The sequence below is a fragment of the Staurois parvus genome, unplaced genomic scaffold (assembly GCF_062004578.1).
Source record: "Staurois parvus isolate SC_StPar_1 unplaced genomic scaffold, SC_StPar_1.0 ptg000008l, whole genome shotgun sequence".
Lineage (NCBI taxonomy): Eukaryota > Metazoa > Chordata > Amphibia > Anura > Ranidae > Staurois > Staurois parvus.
The window spans coordinates 60,821-82,029 of NW_028317804.1; the positions used below are offsets into that span (position 1 = coordinate 60,821).

A 21,209-nucleotide genomic window follows, 5' to 3' on the forward strand; every position below is an offset into this window, starting at 1 on the left:
AGTAGGATCTGTCATGTCCCTGTGGGAGAGACGGCCAGCAGGGACACTGTAGATCGTGGTGGATTTACACACACTCTCCTGTGCTGGGATACACCAAGTCCCCTGCTCCTGGCCTGGCAGAGTGATTCAGCTTGCCTTTTACACTGCCCGACTACTTCAACATGTAAGTCAGGCAGGATAAGAGCACAGGCAGGCTGGGGCAGCTGGCTGAAACTGGCGATCAGTGTACAGGCCCACTCAGCAGCCAACCCAGTAGTGCAGACAGAGGGGTCCCCAGCTCTGAGACTCCAGCAGAAGTCACAGGACAGGTACAGTCTCTTGACATGACAGCACACACCTTTCCCTGTGTCCTGACCTATGCTTATTTCCAGTTTGATAGCAGGGAGCAGCCAAATGTGATCATCATTATCATCGTGATGATAGTCACACACTTACACAGTACAGGTGCTTTGAACCCCAGCACCTGAACTGTGTGATTATCATGATGCTAATGCTCATTGAGGGAAGAACAGTGAAATGCAAGCCAGCCATAGATGGTTGGAATCCCAGCTGCTTCAACAAGGAGGGGCCGAGATTTGAATCATCTATGGGCAGGCTGATTATACCCAAGTCAATTGTTGTATGACTTGAATACAACCAGCATGTGATTATTGCCAGTGGCTATTACAGCTGCTAGTAGTAATCACTTCCTGCTGGGACAACACAATAGGTCCACATTGACTATGTTGATGGGGGAATTTAGAGATTTGCTTTCCTTCAACTCATGGTTGTAGGAAAGAAAATTACATCACGTATGGCCTGCATTTGGCCCCTATCACATGGGATGAATTCTGCTTTGCTTAGCAGGGGATCCATCTGCTGATTCACAGATGGACCTGTCATCTGCCCGCTTTGCTCTGATCATGTCCACTTAGTTTATGCAGAGGGAAAATGGACAGAGCCCGCTCTGCTCTATAAGTTGCCGGGGGTGCAAAACAGACTCCACTGTCCATTTATACCCAACTGCCCTCCAATCTGATCCACCTAGACCACGGTTGTACAACTGGCTGCCCTCCAGCTGTTGCGAAACTACAAGTCCCATGAGGCATTGCAAGATTGACAGTTACAAGCATGACTCCCAAAGACAGATGCAGGATGGATGGATCTGTGTTCTGGATCAGATGTAGACGGATGTAAACAGTCCGTTTACATCCAGCTCTCCATAGAGGTAAATGGAGGGTCCGATTCGGTCCACCTGAAAAAAATGGACAGGCAGACGAGGGAGTGTTTAGGGGAGAAATTAGGGGTGGGGCAGCTGGTGGCGAGTAACTCTTGAGGCCTGGCTAGTCGATTAGGACTTGAAATTTTGAGCCCTGTACTAGATGATAATCTGCTAATTTGATCTTGACCGGTTCATGTGCTTGGCTACTTCCAATCAAATCAATTGTAGAGAGACATTTAACATACCAATTTGAATTATTCTTTTTCCTGTTACTAGACATCCTCCTAACTCACCAAAAGGTGTATTCATTAATGCTACTTACATAACAAATTTTTTTTTAAGTTTTGGATAGAGTTAAAAGGGATTAGAAGACCTGTCAGTTTTTATTGCTGTATGCATCCACGTTAAGGAGATTTGTCCATTATATTTGTCCTGTTTACTGTTACCATTGAAAGTGAAAGGAAATACCAAATTTTGGGTTGTCCCCTGAAAAGTAATAGGAGGGGAAATCTTTCAATGAGAACACTGGTTCTGGTGACCTGGGGGGTCCCAAAGAGATTCTTTGTTGTGCAGGGATTTCTTCTCACTTCCTATTTTGGAAATGGGACAGGAAGTGAAGGTATGGGACACAGATGGCAAAAAAAAACAAAAAACTGGCAGGGGTTATAACCCTCCCTTACTCTATCCGAAATAAAAAAATAAATAATTAAAAAAAAAAAACCCCACAGTTTTGCCTGTAGTTCAAATTTAAATTGCTACAGTAAATAATAAAACATAAAAAGAGAAAAAAAAAGTCTCCTTTATGTATCTTAACAGGTCACCTACCTGTGCCATCTCGCTGAAAGGAACAGTGCGATTGCCTGCAGTCTCTGAGAAGGGGGGGGGATGGAATCTAGGGAGACCTTCTGCAGTCTTTCCAGTAAGGACAAATGGAGACAACCCCATCACTTCAAATGAGTAGGCCACCAATCCAGCAGCCACCACTACAATCGCATTTCGAGCTACAATAATATAAAAAGTTATTAAAACATCCTAAAATGTCAAGTAACCCTCAAAGGCTTAAAAACCTATCACTAAAAAAAAAAAACAACTTCTATGTTTACCTACCTGTTGTAGTCACCCAAATAATGATGTAGCTGAATCGATAACATCTTGGCATTCCTCTATATGTTCTTGGGAAATGATCCTTCATCCACTTAAGTGTCAAAAGAAAGCCAATACACAGAAAACCAAGGATGGCATCCCCAAGTCTAGAAAACATGGATTGACTCATATTTTAAAGTTATAAAACACAACTCCCTAACCTAGCTCTTGTGTACTAAAAAAACAGTAAATCACTGTTTAAAGTCAAAGATCTGACCTGGTCGATGGAAGTTTGTGGAAAGTTTCATACACTTGAAAGATGAATTGGCGTGGAATATCCTTTAAACCCAGAAGGTTCTGACAGGACAAGAGAAATCCTGAGAAAAGTTGCTTGTTAGGAAACCCTTATACTGTACATTAGTATTATGGTATTCTTTGAAGTTTTAATATGAAAGAATAAGAAGGGACTAATCATTTCATACATACTAAAAAGTTCATAAAGTGTCTATTCATAATACTGCAAGAAATCATCTTAATCTAATTAATTTTACCAATGTGTGTTAATGCTTGAAAAATGTGTGTTTCTACATATAAGTTGTAATTATATATGAACATGGAGGCAGATTTAAACATGTGCAACCCATGGCCTGCTTATCTATGCTACACAGTAGCTCTGATTTACTGCTTCTTTACAAAATGTCTATGTATCAACACCTCCTGCCTGGCAAATATCTTACCTCAGGATTTGTTAAACATGAACTGAGGGTTGGGGGTCAGGTTGAAGCACAAGCCATAATGTGTTAAAATGCTATGCATACCTACACATTATAGCTAGTGCTCTTGCCATTATGACATACAAAGTTTACTTCACTCCAGCAATGACAGCTCTGCACGCTCTCCCTCTTCACTTCATTATCACCACTGCCACTTTTCCTGAAGAATCTAATGCTGCCATCATTTTCTTTGTTCAGCCATAGGGTGGACAGTGAGTGTGTAACACTTTAGCATCTTACAGATGTTAGAAATGCACACAATGTTAAAAGAAATAAAAAGAGAAAAAGGAGATTTTATTTTTTGGTAGAACAGACACGCAAATTCTCTTTAACAAAAACTCTGTCAACAGGATTTTTTTTTTTTTGTAGGAACAACATTGCACTCTCTCATGAACCATAAAAAGCCAGGCGCTAGGTTCTGTAGCAGAGGTTAGAGACAAGGTTGTAACATATGCTATACTGCTAAAAGTATTGGGACACTCCTCCAAATCATTGGATTCAGGTGTTCCCATCACCTCCATGGCCACAGGTTTATAAAAATTCAAGCACCAAGGTATGGAGACTGCTTCTACAAACATTTGTGAAAAAATGGGAGCTCAGTGAATTCAAGTGTGGTACCGTGATAGGTTGCCACCTGTGCAATAAGTCCATCGATGACATTTCCTTGCTACTAAATATTTCACAGTCAGCGGTTAATGGTATTATAACAAAGTGGAAGCAACTGGGTGAGTTTGGGGTGGAGGAACTTGACTGACCTGCACAACCAGATAGAACATCTTTGGGATAAGTTAGAGCAGAGACTGTGAGCCAGGCCTTCTCATCCGACATCAGTGCCTGACCTCACAAATGCGCTTCTGGAAGAATGGTCAAACATTCCCATAGACACACTCCTAAACCTTATGGACAGCCTTCCCAGAAGAGTTGAAACTGTTATAGCTGCAAAGGGTGGACCAACTCAATATTGAACCCTACGGACGGGATGCCATTCATGTGCGTGGAAAGACTTTTGGCAATATCGTGTATGTTGTGTTCTCCCAGGACCAGTGAAATTTTCCCAGCTGTTATAGTGTAACCACCTGGATTGGTGGATAAATAGAAGCATACACTTGAAAAGAAAAATGCTCAAGAGTCACTGATAGTCCATCGAATGAAAAAACATTGCAAACCCAGCTCACTTATGAGCTGGGTTTGCAATGTTTTTATATGCTTTTACATGGATCACTGGAGGGACTATCAGTGATACTGATTGTTTGCTTCCTCTAGTGGCTAATCTATAAAATTTAGATATTTAAATGGTTGTAAACGCAAGATATTTTTGAATAATACATTTCCTGCACTAAGGTAAAAAATGTTCCAGTACTTGTATCCTGCACCCCTTCACACCTCCCTAAATGCCTACCTGAGTTCTATCTCGTTCCAGCATTGTGCCTGTCTGCAGCAGCACTGGTTTCTGGTCCTCTGCTCACAGGACACAGAAGCAGCAGTGAGAGCCATTGGCTCCTGCTGCTGTCAATCAAATTCTGTACAAAGAGAGCAGGCGGGCTGGCCCGAGTCTTGCGGTGTGTGTGTTTATGGACGCACACAGCAGGGCATGGGAGTGCGCCTGCACATGTGCAACCATAGGAAGTGGCTTCCTATGGTCACTCACGCAGAAGGAGGAGCTGATAGCACCGACGGGGAAAAGGAGTTTCAGGGCTGCTCTGTGCAATAGTATTGGAAAAAGCAGGTAAGTATAACATTTATCATTTTAGTATTTAAAAAAAAAAAACACTACTTACTATACAATTAATTTAATATGGTAATAATCATTTGCAAGCACATGCCAGTAACAAGGTTGGCAAATCAAAACTACTTTAAAAAATAAATATACTAGCTAATCAAAAGGTACAGTTTTGTGCATTTTCACTATAAAATGCACAAATTGCATTAAGAATGGGTTCACAATAATGCGGTGCGGGACACCGCATGTAATTCACACAGGAATCGCACTGCATTCCTCTGCATATTACATATGATGTCTGTGCAGTGCACTTTGAGCCATACATTTTGTAAAGCTCAAATCGCATCACATCCGCACCAAAAGGATGCAGATACAGGACCCTTTTTTATACCCATACCTGAATCACATCGCATGGGTGTTCTCACCCATGTGATTTCTAGCAATCGCACTGCGTTTTGCGATCTGTTTCGGAGTGTTATTAATTTAACATTGACACGTACACAAGATCGCATGAACGCCATGCGATTGCAATACAGTGCGGGAAACGCACAGGATTCGCAGTGATTTCGGCATCACATCAGTGTGAACCATGTGTAATTATTAGGGTTACACCGAAATTTCGGTGGCTGAAACATTTCGGCTGAAAACACCCCTATCGGCCTTTGGCCGATATGAAAATAAGCACCGATACAAGTGCCGAAACTAACCCCACCCCTCGCTGGTTCTCTGCCTTACTTGAGAAAGGTAAGAAAAGATGGTTTCCACTTATCTCTATGCTCTTGGAGGACTGGAGCGATGTCACTTCCTGTTCCGATGCCTTGTAAACAAGGCCATTTTTTTTTAAAGCACTAGATCAATGTTTTTTTTGATCTAATGCTTTACATTGTAGAGGAGAGATGTGGGGTCTTAATGACCCCCACATCTCTCCATGAACATTCACTGTTCATTTCTATCACAAGGGATGCATACATTCCTTGTGATAGTAATAAAAGTGATTTAAAAAATGTTTTAAAAAGGGACAGTGCAAAAAAATAACTTTTTACTTTTAAAGCATTACATGTTGGGTATCCATTTACTTGCTGTAACATCTCTCATATTCGCCAAAATATTGGGGTATATATTGTGTTTTTTTAAGCATTAAAGTTTATTTTTGTCCAAAAAAATTGCATTTGAAAAATATATTAATTTTTAACAACTGTCCATTTTGGTTTTGGTTTTCGGCTAAGTGCATCCTGCATTTTCGGTTTCGGCACCAGAATTTTCATTTCGGTGCACTACTAGTAAATATGTGCAAAACCCATGCAACTGTTGAATTGATGGACAAAAAAAAAATTATGCTTATTCAAGATGAAGCAGTGCAAACAGACAAAAAAAAAACATTTAAAAACACAGACATACCTTAACCTGGCTAAATCCAATTGTAACTGCTGCTGCTGAAGTAAAGGCTTTTATAACAGGATGGGATATAAAATCTAAAAGGAAACCTGGGAAAGAGAAATTATGTTGTTAATAATGGTAGTGGTTTTTCGAATTGCAACATGATTTGTGAGAAAAAAAAAAAATATATGAGACTTACCAAAATTTAACAGCCCCATCACCAGCTGAATGCAGCCTGAAAGGAATGCCAACAGAATAGCCAATGATGTGTCACCAGATGTGTAGACTGCTACAAGGAGGGACATTATGGCTGTGGGACCCAACGTTACATCTTTGGATGTTCCAAATAGACAATAGATAAAACATCCAACAAAGGAAGAGTAAAGCCCAAACTGCAAAAAACAGATCTAAATAAATGCATAAATAAACCAAGACATAAAACCACAGAGCAACAATCTTTGCACTTTTTCCATACACATAGTACAGGTTTATGCCTTATGCTGGCATGTACCGACTGAATTTCAACCAGTTCTAGATGAACTGGCTGAAATTCGCTTTGTGGGTGGCCCTGCCAACATGCTCATGCCCGACATTCTTCAACTGAAAAAAACTGTTGGCTGATTTGAGGCTGCATCCAATTAGCTCAATTCACTTTTAGGGTATTCTGACAGCCTCTGGCTGTCATTGTCTATTCTATTCAACAGTTTTAGTCAAGATGAAGACAAAACAATCCCCCACGTCCACAAAAACGTGTTGTCTGAGCAAACAAAGAAAGTAAAATCAATTTTATTTAAAAAGTATTTCTATAATAATATTCATGAGCATTTATCTGTTTTTATTCACCTAAACAGATATACATAAGATTGTTTGATATTGATGAGCCAAATGCTACTAAATCAGCACTAGAAGTATAAAGTCTGTATGTGTACCCCATGCATGCACAGTTTACAAAAATGAAGGCATTTTATTTGGTTAAACTGTCGCAAATCTCCATATATTGCACATGATGGACACTGGACAGTATGATCAAACATCAGCATGGACTGCTGATAAGGATTTTGTGTGGGGGACCCATATGAAAATCCGTGCATGATACAAAACACAGAGGTTGCAAAAACGAGATCTGCCATTAAAGTGATTCTGAAAGTTAATTTTTTTTTTTGTAAAGTAACAAACATGCCTATGCTTTTCTACTGTCTGCAGTGGTTTTGTAGAGAGCAGCCCGGATCCTTCTCTTCTTGGGTCCCCTGCAGGTTCTCCTGGTTCCTCCTGTCTGTCGGGAGCCCCCACAGCTTGGCCCTGCCCTCCTCTCCTCATTGGCTGACTGGCTGTGATTGACAACAGCAGGAGCCAATGGCTCCCGCTTGCTGTCTCAGCCAATGAGGAGGCTGTCATTCACATCACTGAATTGCAATGAGGCTCAGGTAAGTATTGAGGGGGCTGGAGGAGCTGCTGCACACAGAAGGTTTTTTACTTTCATGCATAGAATGCATGAAGGTAAAAAACCTTCAGCCTTTACAACCACTTTAATTAAAGCGGTAGTAAACTCTCCCCTCTACTAACCTGTTTTTTAAAAAAAAGCCAGCATAGCAGTGTATTTCAAACACATTCCACATTAAAAATAACCCGCAGTGGTTTGTTCCTTACTGTTTTGCAGCGGTTTTAAAAATCATCCTTCCCGGGATAAGCCAGCGCCATATTAAAGTGCTGTCTTCCGAGTCTGTATTGCAATTTACCTCTGTCCTTTCTGTTAGTCCATTCTGTAATCTTGCGCATGCACATTGGGTTTATAGCTCTTTACCACTTCCCATGCTCGGTCGATGTTTACACCCCCCATGACCTATAAGGTCACATGTGGTGCACCAGGAAATTCTCAATTAAACTGTAATATCACAGGATCTGGGCACGGTGCTGCACAGAGTGGATATAGCGGTTGTAGCAAACATCTTGATGGGCTCACGGCACAAAGAGTGTGCTGTGAATCGGGTTAAACATGCGCAGGAGCCGGTGATGTCAGAAAATACTACAGGACAGATTACAAGTAAACAGAGCAAGCAAGAGGACATGTACATACAGCATTTTTTTTTTTTACTGATGATACTTATTATGTGCAAAAGTTATGAGGGGAGAGTTTACTATCACTTTAAAATCAATACCCTTGATACCTAAACTATATGCAAAAGTTCTGGCAAACAGGTTAAAAGACCTAATGTCGGAATGGATACACATAGACCAAGTAGGCTTTGTCCCAGGGAGAGAGGGTAGAGATAACGGACTGAGATCTCTGTTTCTCATACAAAAAAGTAGGAAAGAGAAAATCCCTGTGGTGGTACTCTCTATCGATGCTGAAAAAACATTTGATAGAGTAAATTGGGGATATTTTAGATGTCGTTTGGGAAACTCTAATCTGGCCTTCCTGTTTTTGAGGCTCACCAATGGTTTACATCTTGTGGTGAACCCTCTGTATTCACTCTGGTGAAGTCTTCTCTTGATTGTTGACTTTGACACACATACACCTACCTCCTGGAGAGTGTTCTTGATCTGGCCAACTGTTGTGAAGGGTGTTTTCTTCACCAGGGAAAGAATTCTTCGGTCATCCACCACAGTTGTTTTCCGTGGTCTTCCGGGTCTTTTGGTGTTGCTGAGCTCACCGGTGCGTTCCTTCTTTTTAAGAATGTTCCAAACAGTTGTTTTTGCCATGCCTAATGATTTTGCTATCTCTCTGATGGGTTTGTTTTGTTTTTTTCAGCCTAATGATGGCTTGCTTCACTGATAGTGACAGCTCTTTGGATCTCATCTTGAGAGTTGACAGCAACAGATTCCAAATGCAAATAGCACACTTGAAATGAACTCTGGACCTTTTATCTGCTCATTGTAATTGGGATAATGAGGGAATAACACACACCTGGCCATGGAACAGCTGAGAAGCCAATTGTCCCATTACTTTTGGTCCCTTAACAAGTGGGAGGCACATATGCAAACTGTTGTAATTCCTACACCGTTCACCTGATTTGGATGTAAATACCCTCAAATTAAAGCTGACAGTCTGCAGTTAAAGCACACCTTGTTCATCTCATTTCAAATCCATTGTGGTGGTGTATAGAGCCAAAAATGTTAGAATTGTGTTGATGTCCCAATATTTATGGACCTGACTGTATATACACTCAAGGGACAAATCCCCCCTCCCTGCATAATGTCACAGGGCGGGGCAATCTACATTTAGTAACAAGAGACACACAGGTATTCAAACTTCACAGCAGCAGACAGTCCCATCGGGAGGGAGGGCTGCTGGAGACACCCCTCCCCCCACTAAGCTAATACACATAAACACATACATCCCATAATAGTTTTCCCCTAAGCAAGACAAACAATAGAACAATGGGATGCAACCACATAACACCAAACAATCCACAACCCCCACCCCAGCTATCTCCTAGACATGTCTACACAATATTAGAACCGATCACCCTGTACCCCTAACAGGCACAGGGTGACTTACACATAAGAGGGATATGGGGAGCTGAGACAGGGGTCTTCCCGCCTCTTCAAAGTGAGCTGGGTTCCATGGGCTCCCCACCCAAAGTGACTCCCGTCACAACTTCCTCCAAACTTTGAACAAAAAGGGACTGTATCCTACAACTTACTTCATGATAGACTAAAGCCTGGTCTACATTTCTCTTTTTTTCTTTTCGTTCAACCCAGTGTTGTGTTCTGCCCCCCCTTCCAGAACACTCTGGATCCAGAGCCGATCAGCAGTCCTTTTTCGGTCATGCCCCCTTCGACAGGACCAGCTGCCATACACCGGGGCCAAATATTGGGTGGTTTCTATTGAACCGGCCGATGCCACCCAACATTCGGCTCATGTGTACTAGGCTTCACTTTATAAAGTGGGAAAGAGTCCTTGAACCCACCTACCAGTGGCTCCAAGCTCTCAAGCACACGGGTAGATTCCAGTGGTGTAACTAGAACCTTCAGGGCACAGATGCAAGAAACCATGGAGGGCCCCCCTAACTCTTGGCCGGACCCCTCCCTTTTCGAGCCCGGTGGCGGAACCCCAGGGCCCGGTCGCAAGTGTGATGTTTGTGACCCTGGTAGTTTCGCCACTGGTGTCAGTAGTTTTTTTTTTATTATTTTTGTCATTTAATTTTTTTACACTTTTTTTTTTAGTAGCCTCGTTGGGGGGTTTTGAAATGTCAGAGGTCAGTTTAGAGCCCTGATATCTCACCACTTTTGAGTGAGAGAAAGGAAACTGATGACACATCCCTCAATCTCCGTCTCGGAAGCCTCAGCTGTACAGAATGAATGGACAGGAATAGCTCTGTACAGAGCTTTCCCTTCATTCACAAACTAAAACATAGTAAACACAGTATACTAGAAAAAATTATGCTGAATCATAAGTATTATTAGGGGACCACATCCTTTTTGGCAAGTCTTATTAAATTGGAGAACAAAGGAATAGGACTTTACAGGTACCAACCATATAAAGGATGTATAGATAAAATATTTGATTTTATTTACAACTTATTACAGACAATTGCCATACATGAACAAATAGAAAGTAACCAAAATACATCAATGGTTATACCTGTATTTGGCGAGTTCCATATATCAGTCTTCAGATGGCAACTTGAAACCTCAGCGTGTTTTTGGGGGGGGGATTTACTGTGTGTGATGATCAGGAGTCAGGGCCAGCGCCAGCTGTCACACTGCCCCCCTTATGTCATCCTGCCCCCTTCCTATCATATCGCCCCTCTCCTGTCACAATGGCCAGGTACCCCTCTCCAGGCTGTCACACTGCCCAGGTTCACCTCTCCTGTCACACTGCCCAGGTTCACCTCTCCTGTCACACTGCCAGGTCCCCTTTTCCTATTACAATTCCAGATCCCCCTCTCCAATTACAATGCCCAGGTATCATCTGTGTCATAGTGCCAAGTCACCCCAGTTCCTGTGCCCCATCCTTGGGGTATGCTGTGTGTTCAGTTCATACTGCAAAGTCTCAACTAACTGGCACACTAATTCACTGCACACTGGGACAGAGATCACCTTACTGATCCTTTTGACACCCAAAGAGGGAAGAGCAAATGTTTTATAAAGGGCAATGCACAGTGTACATATTGTGAGTCTGTTCTGTGTTTGTATTACAATGTACAGAGTTGTAGCATCTATCTGTGAGGTATAATGCTGATATTGAGGGAGAAAGGGAGCAAGCAATTGGTGGCACATGCAGACGGGTATTTATGAAAAGGTTTGTATGTGTGCCGTGCATTTTAAGTGTGTTTTGCAGATTTTTTTTTAATGCACAGCACCTAACACACACAGGTGCGAACGGTATCTTAGGCTTCATGGTGGTGAACAATTTTATTATAAGCTCCTGATGTAAAGGATTGCTTTTGATGTACAGGTGGGGCTCCTTATGTAAAGGGGGACAACTAAAAAAGGGGAACTCCTGATGTAAAAGGGGACTACCGATGTAAAGGGGACTGAGATGTGAAAGGGGGACTCCTGATGTAAAGGTTGGCTCTTGATGTAACGGAATGGGTCTCCTGATGTAAGGGAACTCCTGATGTAAATGCTGGTTGTAGATGGAAGGGTGTAGGGCTCCTGATAAAGGGGAACTCCTGATATGAAGGAGGTGACTCCTGATTTAAAGGAGGATGCCTGGAGTAAGTGGGGACTACTGATATAAATGGGGACTTCTGATGTGAAGGGTGGTTCCTGATGTAAAGGGGGCCCTTGATATAAGAGGGACATTAGAAGTAAAGGGGGACTCCTGATTTAAAGGGCCACTGCTGACCAATTGGGGAACTCTGATGTAAAGAGTACTTCTGATGTACAGGGGGACTCCTGATGTGAAGGGGGAGGCTCCTGATGTAATGGGGATGTCCTGATGTAAAGAGGAACTCCTGGTGTGAAGGGAGGGGAGGGACACCTGATGTAAAGAGTCACTCCTAATACGGGGGGGGGGGGGGTATGAAGGGAGTACTCTGAGATCAAGTGGGGTACTCCTGATGTAAGGGGAGACTGCTGATGTAAAGGGGGTGACAATGTAAAGGGGGCTCTTGATATAAGGGATGTTCCTGATGAAAAGGGGGACTCTGATGCCCACTAGAGAACTCCTGAAAAGAGGACACCTAATGTAGAAGCTTTTAGTAGTAGTAGTGTTTACCAGCAGAAAAAAAAAAACCCAGGGCCAGTGTGTCCAGGAGCAGAAGCATTTTGGCAGAAAAAAAGTCTGACGCGGCTAAACACACCTAAACACGTCTAAAAGCTAGGCACGTTTAGCAGTTGAGCGTTAATTCATTTCAGTGGCCAGAATAAATTATCATTCTGGCCAATGAAGTGAATTAACCCCCAATAGCTGTGCTTGAGACTTGCAAATGCGCTTAAATGCTAGTAAAAGCGTTAGATACCTTCACAAGCGTCAGGCGTTTTTTTTTGCAAAGACATGTAGCAGAATACATTTTGGCCTAAATTTATAACGAAATTTGGTTTTTTACATTTTTTTTACTGGACATTTTTAATAGCAAAAAGTTCATTTGGGTGCAGTGTTGCATGACCACGCAATTGTCAGTTAAAGTAACGCAGCGCCATCAGGAAGAGGGGTAAATCCTCTGGAGGGCAAGTGGTTAAATTAGGCTTTGGCAATAAAACCTACAAACTGATTGGTTTCTGTGCAGAGCTGCACCAGATTTTGCCCTCTCTGAGTTTAGTAAATAATCCCCAAAGTGTGGGTTTCTTGAAGTTGACTACAAAGTTGGAAAGACACTTTAATAAAACACTGAGATTATATATAAAAAAAAAATTATAATAAATCAGAGAAAAAAAGCAATAAAAGTATAACTAAAGGCAAACCTTTTTTTTTTTTTCCCATTTTGGATAGTGTGGAGAGGGATTAGACCACTAATCTGTGTCCCCATTAAGGAGATTCACCCTTTCTATTTGTCCTGTTTACCATTATCATTGTTAAAGCAACATTTTGAGTTGTCCCAAAAAAGTAATAGAAGGGAAATCTTCCAATGAGGTCACTGGTTCTGGTGACTTGGGGGTCTCCAAGAGATTCTTTAATGTGTAAGGATTGCTTGTCACTTCCGGTTTTGGTCATGGGACAGAAAGTGAAGGTAAATCTCCCCAATGGCACACAGATGGAAAAAATAAACCGACGGGTAAAACCCTCCCTTACTCTATCCAAAATGAAAAAAAAAAAGAAGTTTTGCCTCTAGTTCTACTTTAAACCTAGAAGAGCATATCTGAAGTGTTTTCTTACCTCCACAGGTAGACCAGCTACCTCTGCATAAGCAAGAGCCTGGGGCACCACTGTGAGTCCAACTGTAAATCCAGAAATGATATCAAGCTGTAGCCATTGCAGAGAATAGTTTGGTAACCAGCACATGAATGGTAATTTCCTTTGTACTGCTTCCCAAGAGCAACATCTTGCCAATACTCCAGCATTGATCCTCCTCCTCTGCTGGTCACCCAGCCAATCCATATTTGCTTATCCCAGTCACATCATTCCTTTGTAAAAGGAAAGAGAAAAGAAAATGTTATGCTTGTATATGTAATTTACAAGAGAAGGGCAAACAACAGCGGTAGTTCTAAATACAGTATTCCATAGCAACTTACTGTGACAGACCCAACCGGGACAGGATTTTTTGGAGGAGTCTGCAAGCTAGCCTCTTACTATACAGGATACTGAAGTTTGTCACCATTTCACAGGCGCACACAAGTTTGAAGGTTTAACATGCTGGGTATCTATTTACTCGGCGCAACCTCATCTTTTATATTTTATCAAAAACTGGGTTAATTTATTGCACCGATTTTCCCTAAAATTCACTTTAGTGTGTTTTTTTTACTGAAATGTTGTTTCCTAGACTATCGCAGTAATATCATATGACATAAAAGATTGGAACCATCCCGGTGTTATTCTCTAAGGTGTCTGCTTTCAGAAAATATATAATGTTTGGGGGTTTTATGTAATCTTCAGGCCTAAAAGAATTTTTTAAACATGTGCAAAAAATGCAAAATTGGCTCTCCCTTTTAGAAGGGAACCCTTCAAATAACTTATCTGCAGATCAAATTGCATTAGCATTATCAGTAATTTAAGACATCAGGATAAATAAAAGAATAAGGACTATGGCATAGTTAGCACATCTGACACCAAGGGCTGCTCTGTATCACAAACGTATTTCCAGTAAAAATAATAAAAAGACACAAATAATAGTGGCTTAAAAGAAAAGCAGACAATAAAATCTCACCTTATAATAATGTCCACTTAAATTAATAGGATGGTCAAACAGCACAAATTTTAAAATACTCCTTTGGTTCCCCAAGTGTTTATGGTGATCCTTACATATAACAGCCCATCCCAAACAACAAAGAAGAAGTGGAGGAAACAGAGGCTCACAACTCTTGTTATTTAAAGAAGTCCCATAAAACAAAAACTTACAACTGTGCTATCGCTCAGTACACAGGAAACAATTACTCATGATTATATAAGAGGACAGCATTACTTCCTGGCAACAATGATGCTTCACATGCGTTATGATGTCACAGGGTTCCAGCTCTTCCCAACGCATTTCGTCCAATCAATTTCCTCAAAAGTGGCAAACCCCTGTGACACTCTCCAGAAATACTCCAGTTAATTTTTTGCTGCAAACATCAACATACTTTGCTACTCCAAATAGACAAGGTGCTCCATCTAGCACCAAACTACTCCAGGCAGAAAAAACAGCCCACGCTCCCTGTCTGTAAGAAAAGGCAGCACCAGGGTTTGAAGACATTTTAAGAAGGTACCTCAAAGAGAACCTAACACACTCCGCTCTAGGAGAATCCCAATCATCCACAGGGCGATGCTTCAGGTTTCCTTTCACATAGAGCCTTCCATGGAAAGTGAGCCAGGCTCAATCCCTAAACTTCAAAGGGATTCTCTCCAAATTAATTAACCGTTTCCGCCGCCCTATAGCAGAAATACTACTAAAGGGTGGCAGGGGTGTGTAACATCATGTGTATATATACACATAATTTTGAAATTATGGGCAGGGGGTGCTCGCAAGCTGCAACTGGCAGCCTCGGCTGTCAATCACCGAGTCTTTGCCGGTGATTCCCTGCCAACACCTGGCAATCACCGTGTATCACGGACGGGTGAGAGACCTGTATGTAAAACAATACAGGAAGGAGAAAAATAATCATTACCTTAATAATAACAATTTAAATAGATTTATTCAACTGAAACAATAACATTCCTGCATATGTTATTTGCTTAAACAAACATCCATGTTTGTTAACTAATTTGGCTAAACAAAATATATATATTTTAAGAAACTTAGACTGTCAGCCCCTTCCTCCTCACACTTAGTCTCACTTTCTTCTTGTGCAGATCTATTCCACTCCAAACAATCAGAAAAATGATTGTTTCTATTCTATTCACTGAACTTCTTGAAACTTAGCACTGAAAGGGTTGATTCTGTATTCATAGGTTTGTAGAAGTTAAGATTAAGGTCTTTTTCTTAACTCTGTTCATGTTATAACATTTTTGCTGTGAAGAAGAGGCATGTGATCTCCGCTGAGTCAAATTCAGTTTTGAGAACTGCAAAAGTAAACCAACATCTGTGATAATATCTTGTAGGCAGAGAAACCAGGGCTGTGGAGTCGGAGTCGGAGTCGTGGAGTCGGAGGAAATTTTGGGTACCTGGAGTCGGCAAACAATGCTCCGACTCCGACTCTGATTAAATTTAGATTGGAATTAAAAAAAAAGCAAGTTTAAATGTCCCAATTCACAAAAAGTTATAATTAATGACTTCTCTACTGTAAGAATAAAGACCAATGCATGCAGTGCCTCACGTAACCGCAAAACGAACACGTTAAGTGACCGTGAAGAAGCATGCTTTTCATGTGCTTCACTATATGGCACGCAACGCACAATTAGGAGCGGCAATACTTATACTTTCTATAGTGTTGTGTTCTGCTGTTACAGGGAACGCAGCGCCCATGGGTAATAAAAAACAATTAATAAAACTTTGTTTTCATTGTGTTTGTCTTTTGCTTAAACTGTTCAATACAGTAGACTGTTGGCTTCCCAGCCAGTAGTCCTGTGGTAATGACATGTATGTTGCCTTTCTTTCCTTCAAGGAATGTATAAAATACATTCGCATATTAATACAGAGGAGTCGGAGTCGGGGAGTCGGAGGTACACAAAACTGAGGAGTCGGAGTCGGAACATTTATCTACCGACTCCACAGCCCTGAGAGAAACTGCCCAATAATCTTTCAAAAACCTCTGGAAGAGCATGACATTGTGAATGGATTAATGGAATTTATTTACCAAAAAAATTAAACATATACAGTCTTATACTACATAATTAAAAAACTAATCTTTATTTCATGATGGAACCTTTGGATGGTAATATATTTTCCTCAAAAAGCATTTTATTTAAAAAAAAATCCGATTTAAATCAAAAAAATCCGATTAAAAAAAAAAAAAAAAAAAAAAAAAAAATCGGATTTTTTAAAAAAAAATAATTGATTTTTATTCACCCTGCTTCCCACTGACCTTCGGTGACAGGGACGCGCTTCCCACTGACCTCCGGTGACAGGGACGCGCTTCCCACTGACCTCCGGTGACAGGGACGCGCTTCCCACTGACCTCCGGTGACAGGGACGCGCTTCCCACTGACCTCCGGTGACAGGGACGCGCTTCCCACTGACCTCCGGTGACAGGGACGCGCTTCCCACTGACCTCCGGTGACAGGGACGCGCTTCCCACTGCCCTCCGGTGAAAGGGACGCGCTTCCCACTGACCACCGGTGAAAGGGACGCGCTTCCCACTGACCACCGGTGAAAGGGACGCGCTTCCCACTGACCACCGGTGAAAGGGACGCGCTTCCCACTGACCTCCGGTGAAAGGGACGCGCTTCCCACTGACCTCCGGTGAAAGGGACGCGCTTCCCACTGACCTCCGGTGAAAGGGACGCGCTTCCCACTGACCACCGGTGAAAGGAACCTTCTTCTTACTGACTGCCAAGGTAAGGAACATTCTTCCTATTAACCATCACACTGATGTACCCTGCCCTGTACATGCAGTAATAATAAGCAGAGGTTCCCTGGGATCAGAAAGTTATTTCTGAGGGTTCCATCATGGCAAACCATTTGGGAAAGTCTGGACTACAGTTAGGGGCTGTGGATGGTCAGCTTTATGCAGACAGTGGTGGGTCACCTGTATCCAGGACAGCACATCTGGTCAGAGAGAACAGACGGAGCAGTCAGGTGCTATCTTGCTTAGTCAAGCTTTGTCAGTGGGAGATCACATGTGATTGGTTGGCAGGTTTTGATAACAGATGTGACTAATGAGGAGCTTGACCTATAGTGGGCTATGAAGTATAGCTCCATTCACGGAGAGAAGCACCGGGTACACACACTGTACAATTCCACCACACAACCCCCCTACCCGGCTGTAGACGTATAAACAGAGAACACAGACAGCATACCACAGTCACGTCGCCGCTCCAGCCGCCCGGTCTAGATGTAGAGGAGTGTCCGGGTTGGCAGGTCATATGACAGTGGGGAGTGTTCAATGGAGGTAGAGGGAGGGAAGTACGAACACCATGGAGCACGTCTTCTCCTGCCTGCTCGGCACCGTCCTGCTCTATTCAGTGCTTGCCCGAAATGTGCTGCTTCTAGTCGGTGAGTGTCAGTCCTATGCGGAGCGGAGTGTGGTGAGGGAGCTCAGGGGGTCACCGTCAGCGGTGCCGGTGTAGCGGTGTTCAGTCCACAACTGGAGCCAGACTCTGCAGACATTGCCCCATCATCTCCACCCCTCACCGGGGTCACCACTCTGTTCCTGATACCAATACACATCCGATTTATCTCCTCTCCCACTCTACGGGATCATACACTTACTGCAAACAGAAGACAACGCTTACAGAACTATACCGCGTCTTCTCCAGGGAGGAAGGATGGAATGCTGGGCGCCATCTTGTCGGAGCCCTTATTAGCAGTGCGGCAATCGCTTCCATCCACAGTAACATGGCGAACAGGGTGGAGACAAAAATTAAGGAGGTGGCAGCCTCTAGTGGCAGAAAGTGAAATCACTGAACCTGATGTGTTATTACAGGTTATCCTGGTGTGATAAAGGTCTTGTAACTTTTTTTTTACCTATAGGTAAGCTTATAATAAAGGTAGGTAAAATGAATATCTCCTAAACATGCACCGTTAAGGAGATACTCCTTTTTTTTCGCATGTGCTCTGAAGGAACAGCATATCCGTGCCTTTCCTTCAGAGCTGTGTACCGTGGCTCGGGACATCATCGTGGTCCGGCCTGTCAGACAGCCGGAGCTTGCGAACTCAGAAGGAAGACGGGTGAAGATGGAAGCCTCTACAGCGGTGGCAGCACGCCTCTGGAGGGCTTTGCTTTAAGGTAAGTTTTACATAATGGACTAATATGCGATGCAGACATTATGGCATTACCTTGCAGGGGACTTTTTTTCCCCTTTCCTGAGGTTTACTACCGCTTTAAAGTGGTTGTAAAGGTTGAAGGTTTTTTTACCTTCATGCATTCTATGTATGAAGGCAAAAAACCTTCTGTGTGCAGCAGCTCCTCAAGCCCTCTCAATACTTACCTTAGCCGCATCGCGATCCAGCCATGTGAACATCACTTTAACTAGTCTGATATTGAACTACCTTATTTTTCACTCCATAAGATGCACCAAGGTTTTAGAGGAAGAAAAGAAGAGAACAAATATTCTGAACCGATGGACTGCAGACATAATACAGGAAATGACCAGAGACTGCAGATGTACTACAGGAGTTGACCAGAGACTGCAGACATAGTACAGGAGATGACCATAGACTACAGACATGCGGACGTACTACAGGAGATGACCAGAGACTGTAGACATAGTACAGAAGATGACCAGAGACTGCGGACATAGAACAGGAGATGATCAGAGACTGCTGACCTTTGGGGAGCGGGTACCCCAAATTGACAGGTACCTGCTCCCACTTCCGCTGCGATCGCCTCTCTCTCTCCGCAGTCTTCTGGGACACGTAACAGGTTCCAGAAGACTACGGGGCCATTCACAAAGAGCAGCGCTTCTCGTGCATGCGCAGTGGGCACCCGGCTGTGAAGCCACAAGCTGTCACAGCCGGGTGCCCACACTAAAGATGATGAGGACACCGCTGGACCAAGGAGCAGGTTCTGCTGCACAGAAGAGCAGAGCGGCTGGCCTGGTATTCTTTCATGGCAGCGGAGACTGGGGGGAATACCGGGCCAACCACTCCATAAGACGCACAGACATTTCCCCCATTTCTTGGGGGGGAAAAAGTGCATCTTATGGAGCGAAAAATACGGTACTTCCCTACCAGGACAATTCTAGCATTTCTCTCCTACATGTAAAAAAATCATTTTTTGCTAGAAAATGACTTAGAACCCTCCAAATATTATAGCAGGGGCCCTAGAGAATAAAATGGTGGTTTATGCTATTTTTTTTACATCACATGGTATTTGCACAGTGGTTTTTCAAACCCAAAGTTTTTTTCTATACAGTTTATTGAATTTTAGTGCGCTCAAACACAATAAAATACCCAATGTGTTGGTAAAATATAAAAGACAATGTTATGCTGAGTAAATAGATAACTAACATGTCAAACTTTAAAATTGCTTATGCCTGTAAAACAGCACCAAACTACGGTACCTAAAATCTCCATAAGCAATTCTTGAGAAGCCTTTATAGGTTACCAGTTTAGAGTTACACAGGAGGTCTAGTACTAGAATTATTGCTCTTGCTCTGACTTTCATAGCAATATTTCACATGTGTGGTGCAAACGCTGTTTACATATGCCTGTGCAACCTACGTATGCATTCACCTTTGCACTCGAGCACAGAGCAACAAGGGACCTTTCCTTTTTTTTTTTTTTTCTTTATACTGTCCTTTTTATTTATTTTTGTACTCTCTTCTCATTGGCCTACCCAAGTGCAGGCTCTCCCCGCTCCAGACCATCCTGAACTCAGCGGCCAGACTCATCCACCTCACCACCCGCTCCACCTCTGCCACCCCCCTCTGCCTCTCCCTCCACTGGCTCCCGATTGCCCAACGCATCAAATTTAAACTTCTAATCCTGACCTACAAAGCCATTCATAACACTGCCCCTGACTACCTCACCAACCTGATCCCCAAGTATCACCCTACCCGTACCCTTCGCTCCTCAGAGGACCTCCTTTTATCCTGCTCCCTGGTCTCCTCCTCCCATGCACGACTGCAGGACTTCTCCAGGTCCTCCCCTATCCTCTGGAACTCACTGCCCCAATCCATCCGACTGTCGCCTTCCCTCCCCACATTCAGGCGCTCCCTCAAAACCCATCTCTTCAGGGAAGCCTACCCCACCCTCATCTAACGGCCATCCTCCCTCATTCCTCCCACCACTTCATCCCCCTCAGCCACTTCATTCCCCTCAGCCACTTCCTATTGTTCCACTACCCCCTCCCTCCTAGACTGTAAGCTTGAAAGAGTAGGGCCCTCTTACGCTGTCTGTTTTTGTTGTACTGTGCCATGTATTGTCCCCCCTATTGTACAGCGCTGAGCAAACCCTTTGACGCTATATAAACTCGATGTAATAATAATAATACCACTTTTATTGCTATCACAAGGAATATAAATCTCTCTTGTAACAGCAATAAGCAGTGACAGGTACTATTTACTGAGAGATCTGGGTTCTATTAGACTCCAGATCTTTCTTCTGCCCTTAAAAGAATCTGATCTGATCACTCCAAGATCGGTGTGATCAGATGCTTTCTCAAGCTAATAATGGCTTTGTTTACATTCGGCAAAACCAGAAGTGAGAAAATACTTGACACTATCAGTTTCTGATCCCATATAGATGATTGGGAACATTTCAGTCCCTGTTCAGTTTTTTTTAAGTTGGGATAGCTCCAGCTTCAGTCTCACAGTCTCAGGTTCCCCGATCAGAAGGGAAAGCCTGGGAAGACACTGGAGAGCAACCGGGGGGGGGGAGCTAGAATTGATTTTACAGTACAGTATAGAGCAGCGCAAGCAGAATAAAAAGAT

General features: G+C 42.9%; 2 protein-coding genes across 5 annotated transcripts in view; one reads left to right on the forward strand and one right to left on the reverse strand.

The window, feature by feature from the left end:
- SLC26A11 (solute carrier family 26 member 11) overlaps positions 1-18,074 on the reverse strand; it is a 66,734-nt gene extending 48,660 nt beyond the window's left edge. For 2 of the 3 annotated variants that reach the window (XM_089668641.1, XM_089668623.1), the window contains exons 1-7: positions 17,634-18,074; positions 13,419-13,666; positions 6,354-6,546; positions 6,176-6,261; positions 2,562-2,641; positions 2,309-2,451; positions 2,027-2,202 (exon numbers count right to left, since the gene is read on the reverse strand). In XM_089668641.1, coding sequence (XP_089524767.1) covers positions 2,027-2,202; positions 2,309-2,451; positions 2,562-2,641; positions 6,176-6,261; positions 6,354-6,546; positions 13,419-13,640 — 900 coding nt within the window. In that variant the 5' untranslated portion in view covers positions 13,641-13,666; positions 17,634-18,074. The remainder of the gene's footprint in view (positions 1-2,026; positions 2,203-2,308; positions 2,452-2,561; positions 2,642-6,175; positions 6,262-6,353; positions 6,547-13,418; positions 13,667-17,633) is intronic. The other variant, XM_089668632.1, reaches the window with a different exon arrangement.
- Positions 17,641-21,209, forward strand: part of SGSH (N-sulfoglucosamine sulfohydrolase) — a 150,265-nt gene continuing 146,696 nt past the window's right edge. The window contains exon 1 of one of the 2 annotated variants that reach the window (XM_089668657.1): positions 17,641-17,829. In XM_089668657.1, coding sequence (XP_089524783.1) covers positions 17,751-17,829 — 79 coding nt within the window. In that variant the 5' untranslated portion in view covers positions 17,641-17,750. The remainder of the gene's footprint in view (positions 17,830-21,209) is intronic. The other variant, XM_089668650.1, reaches the window with a different exon arrangement.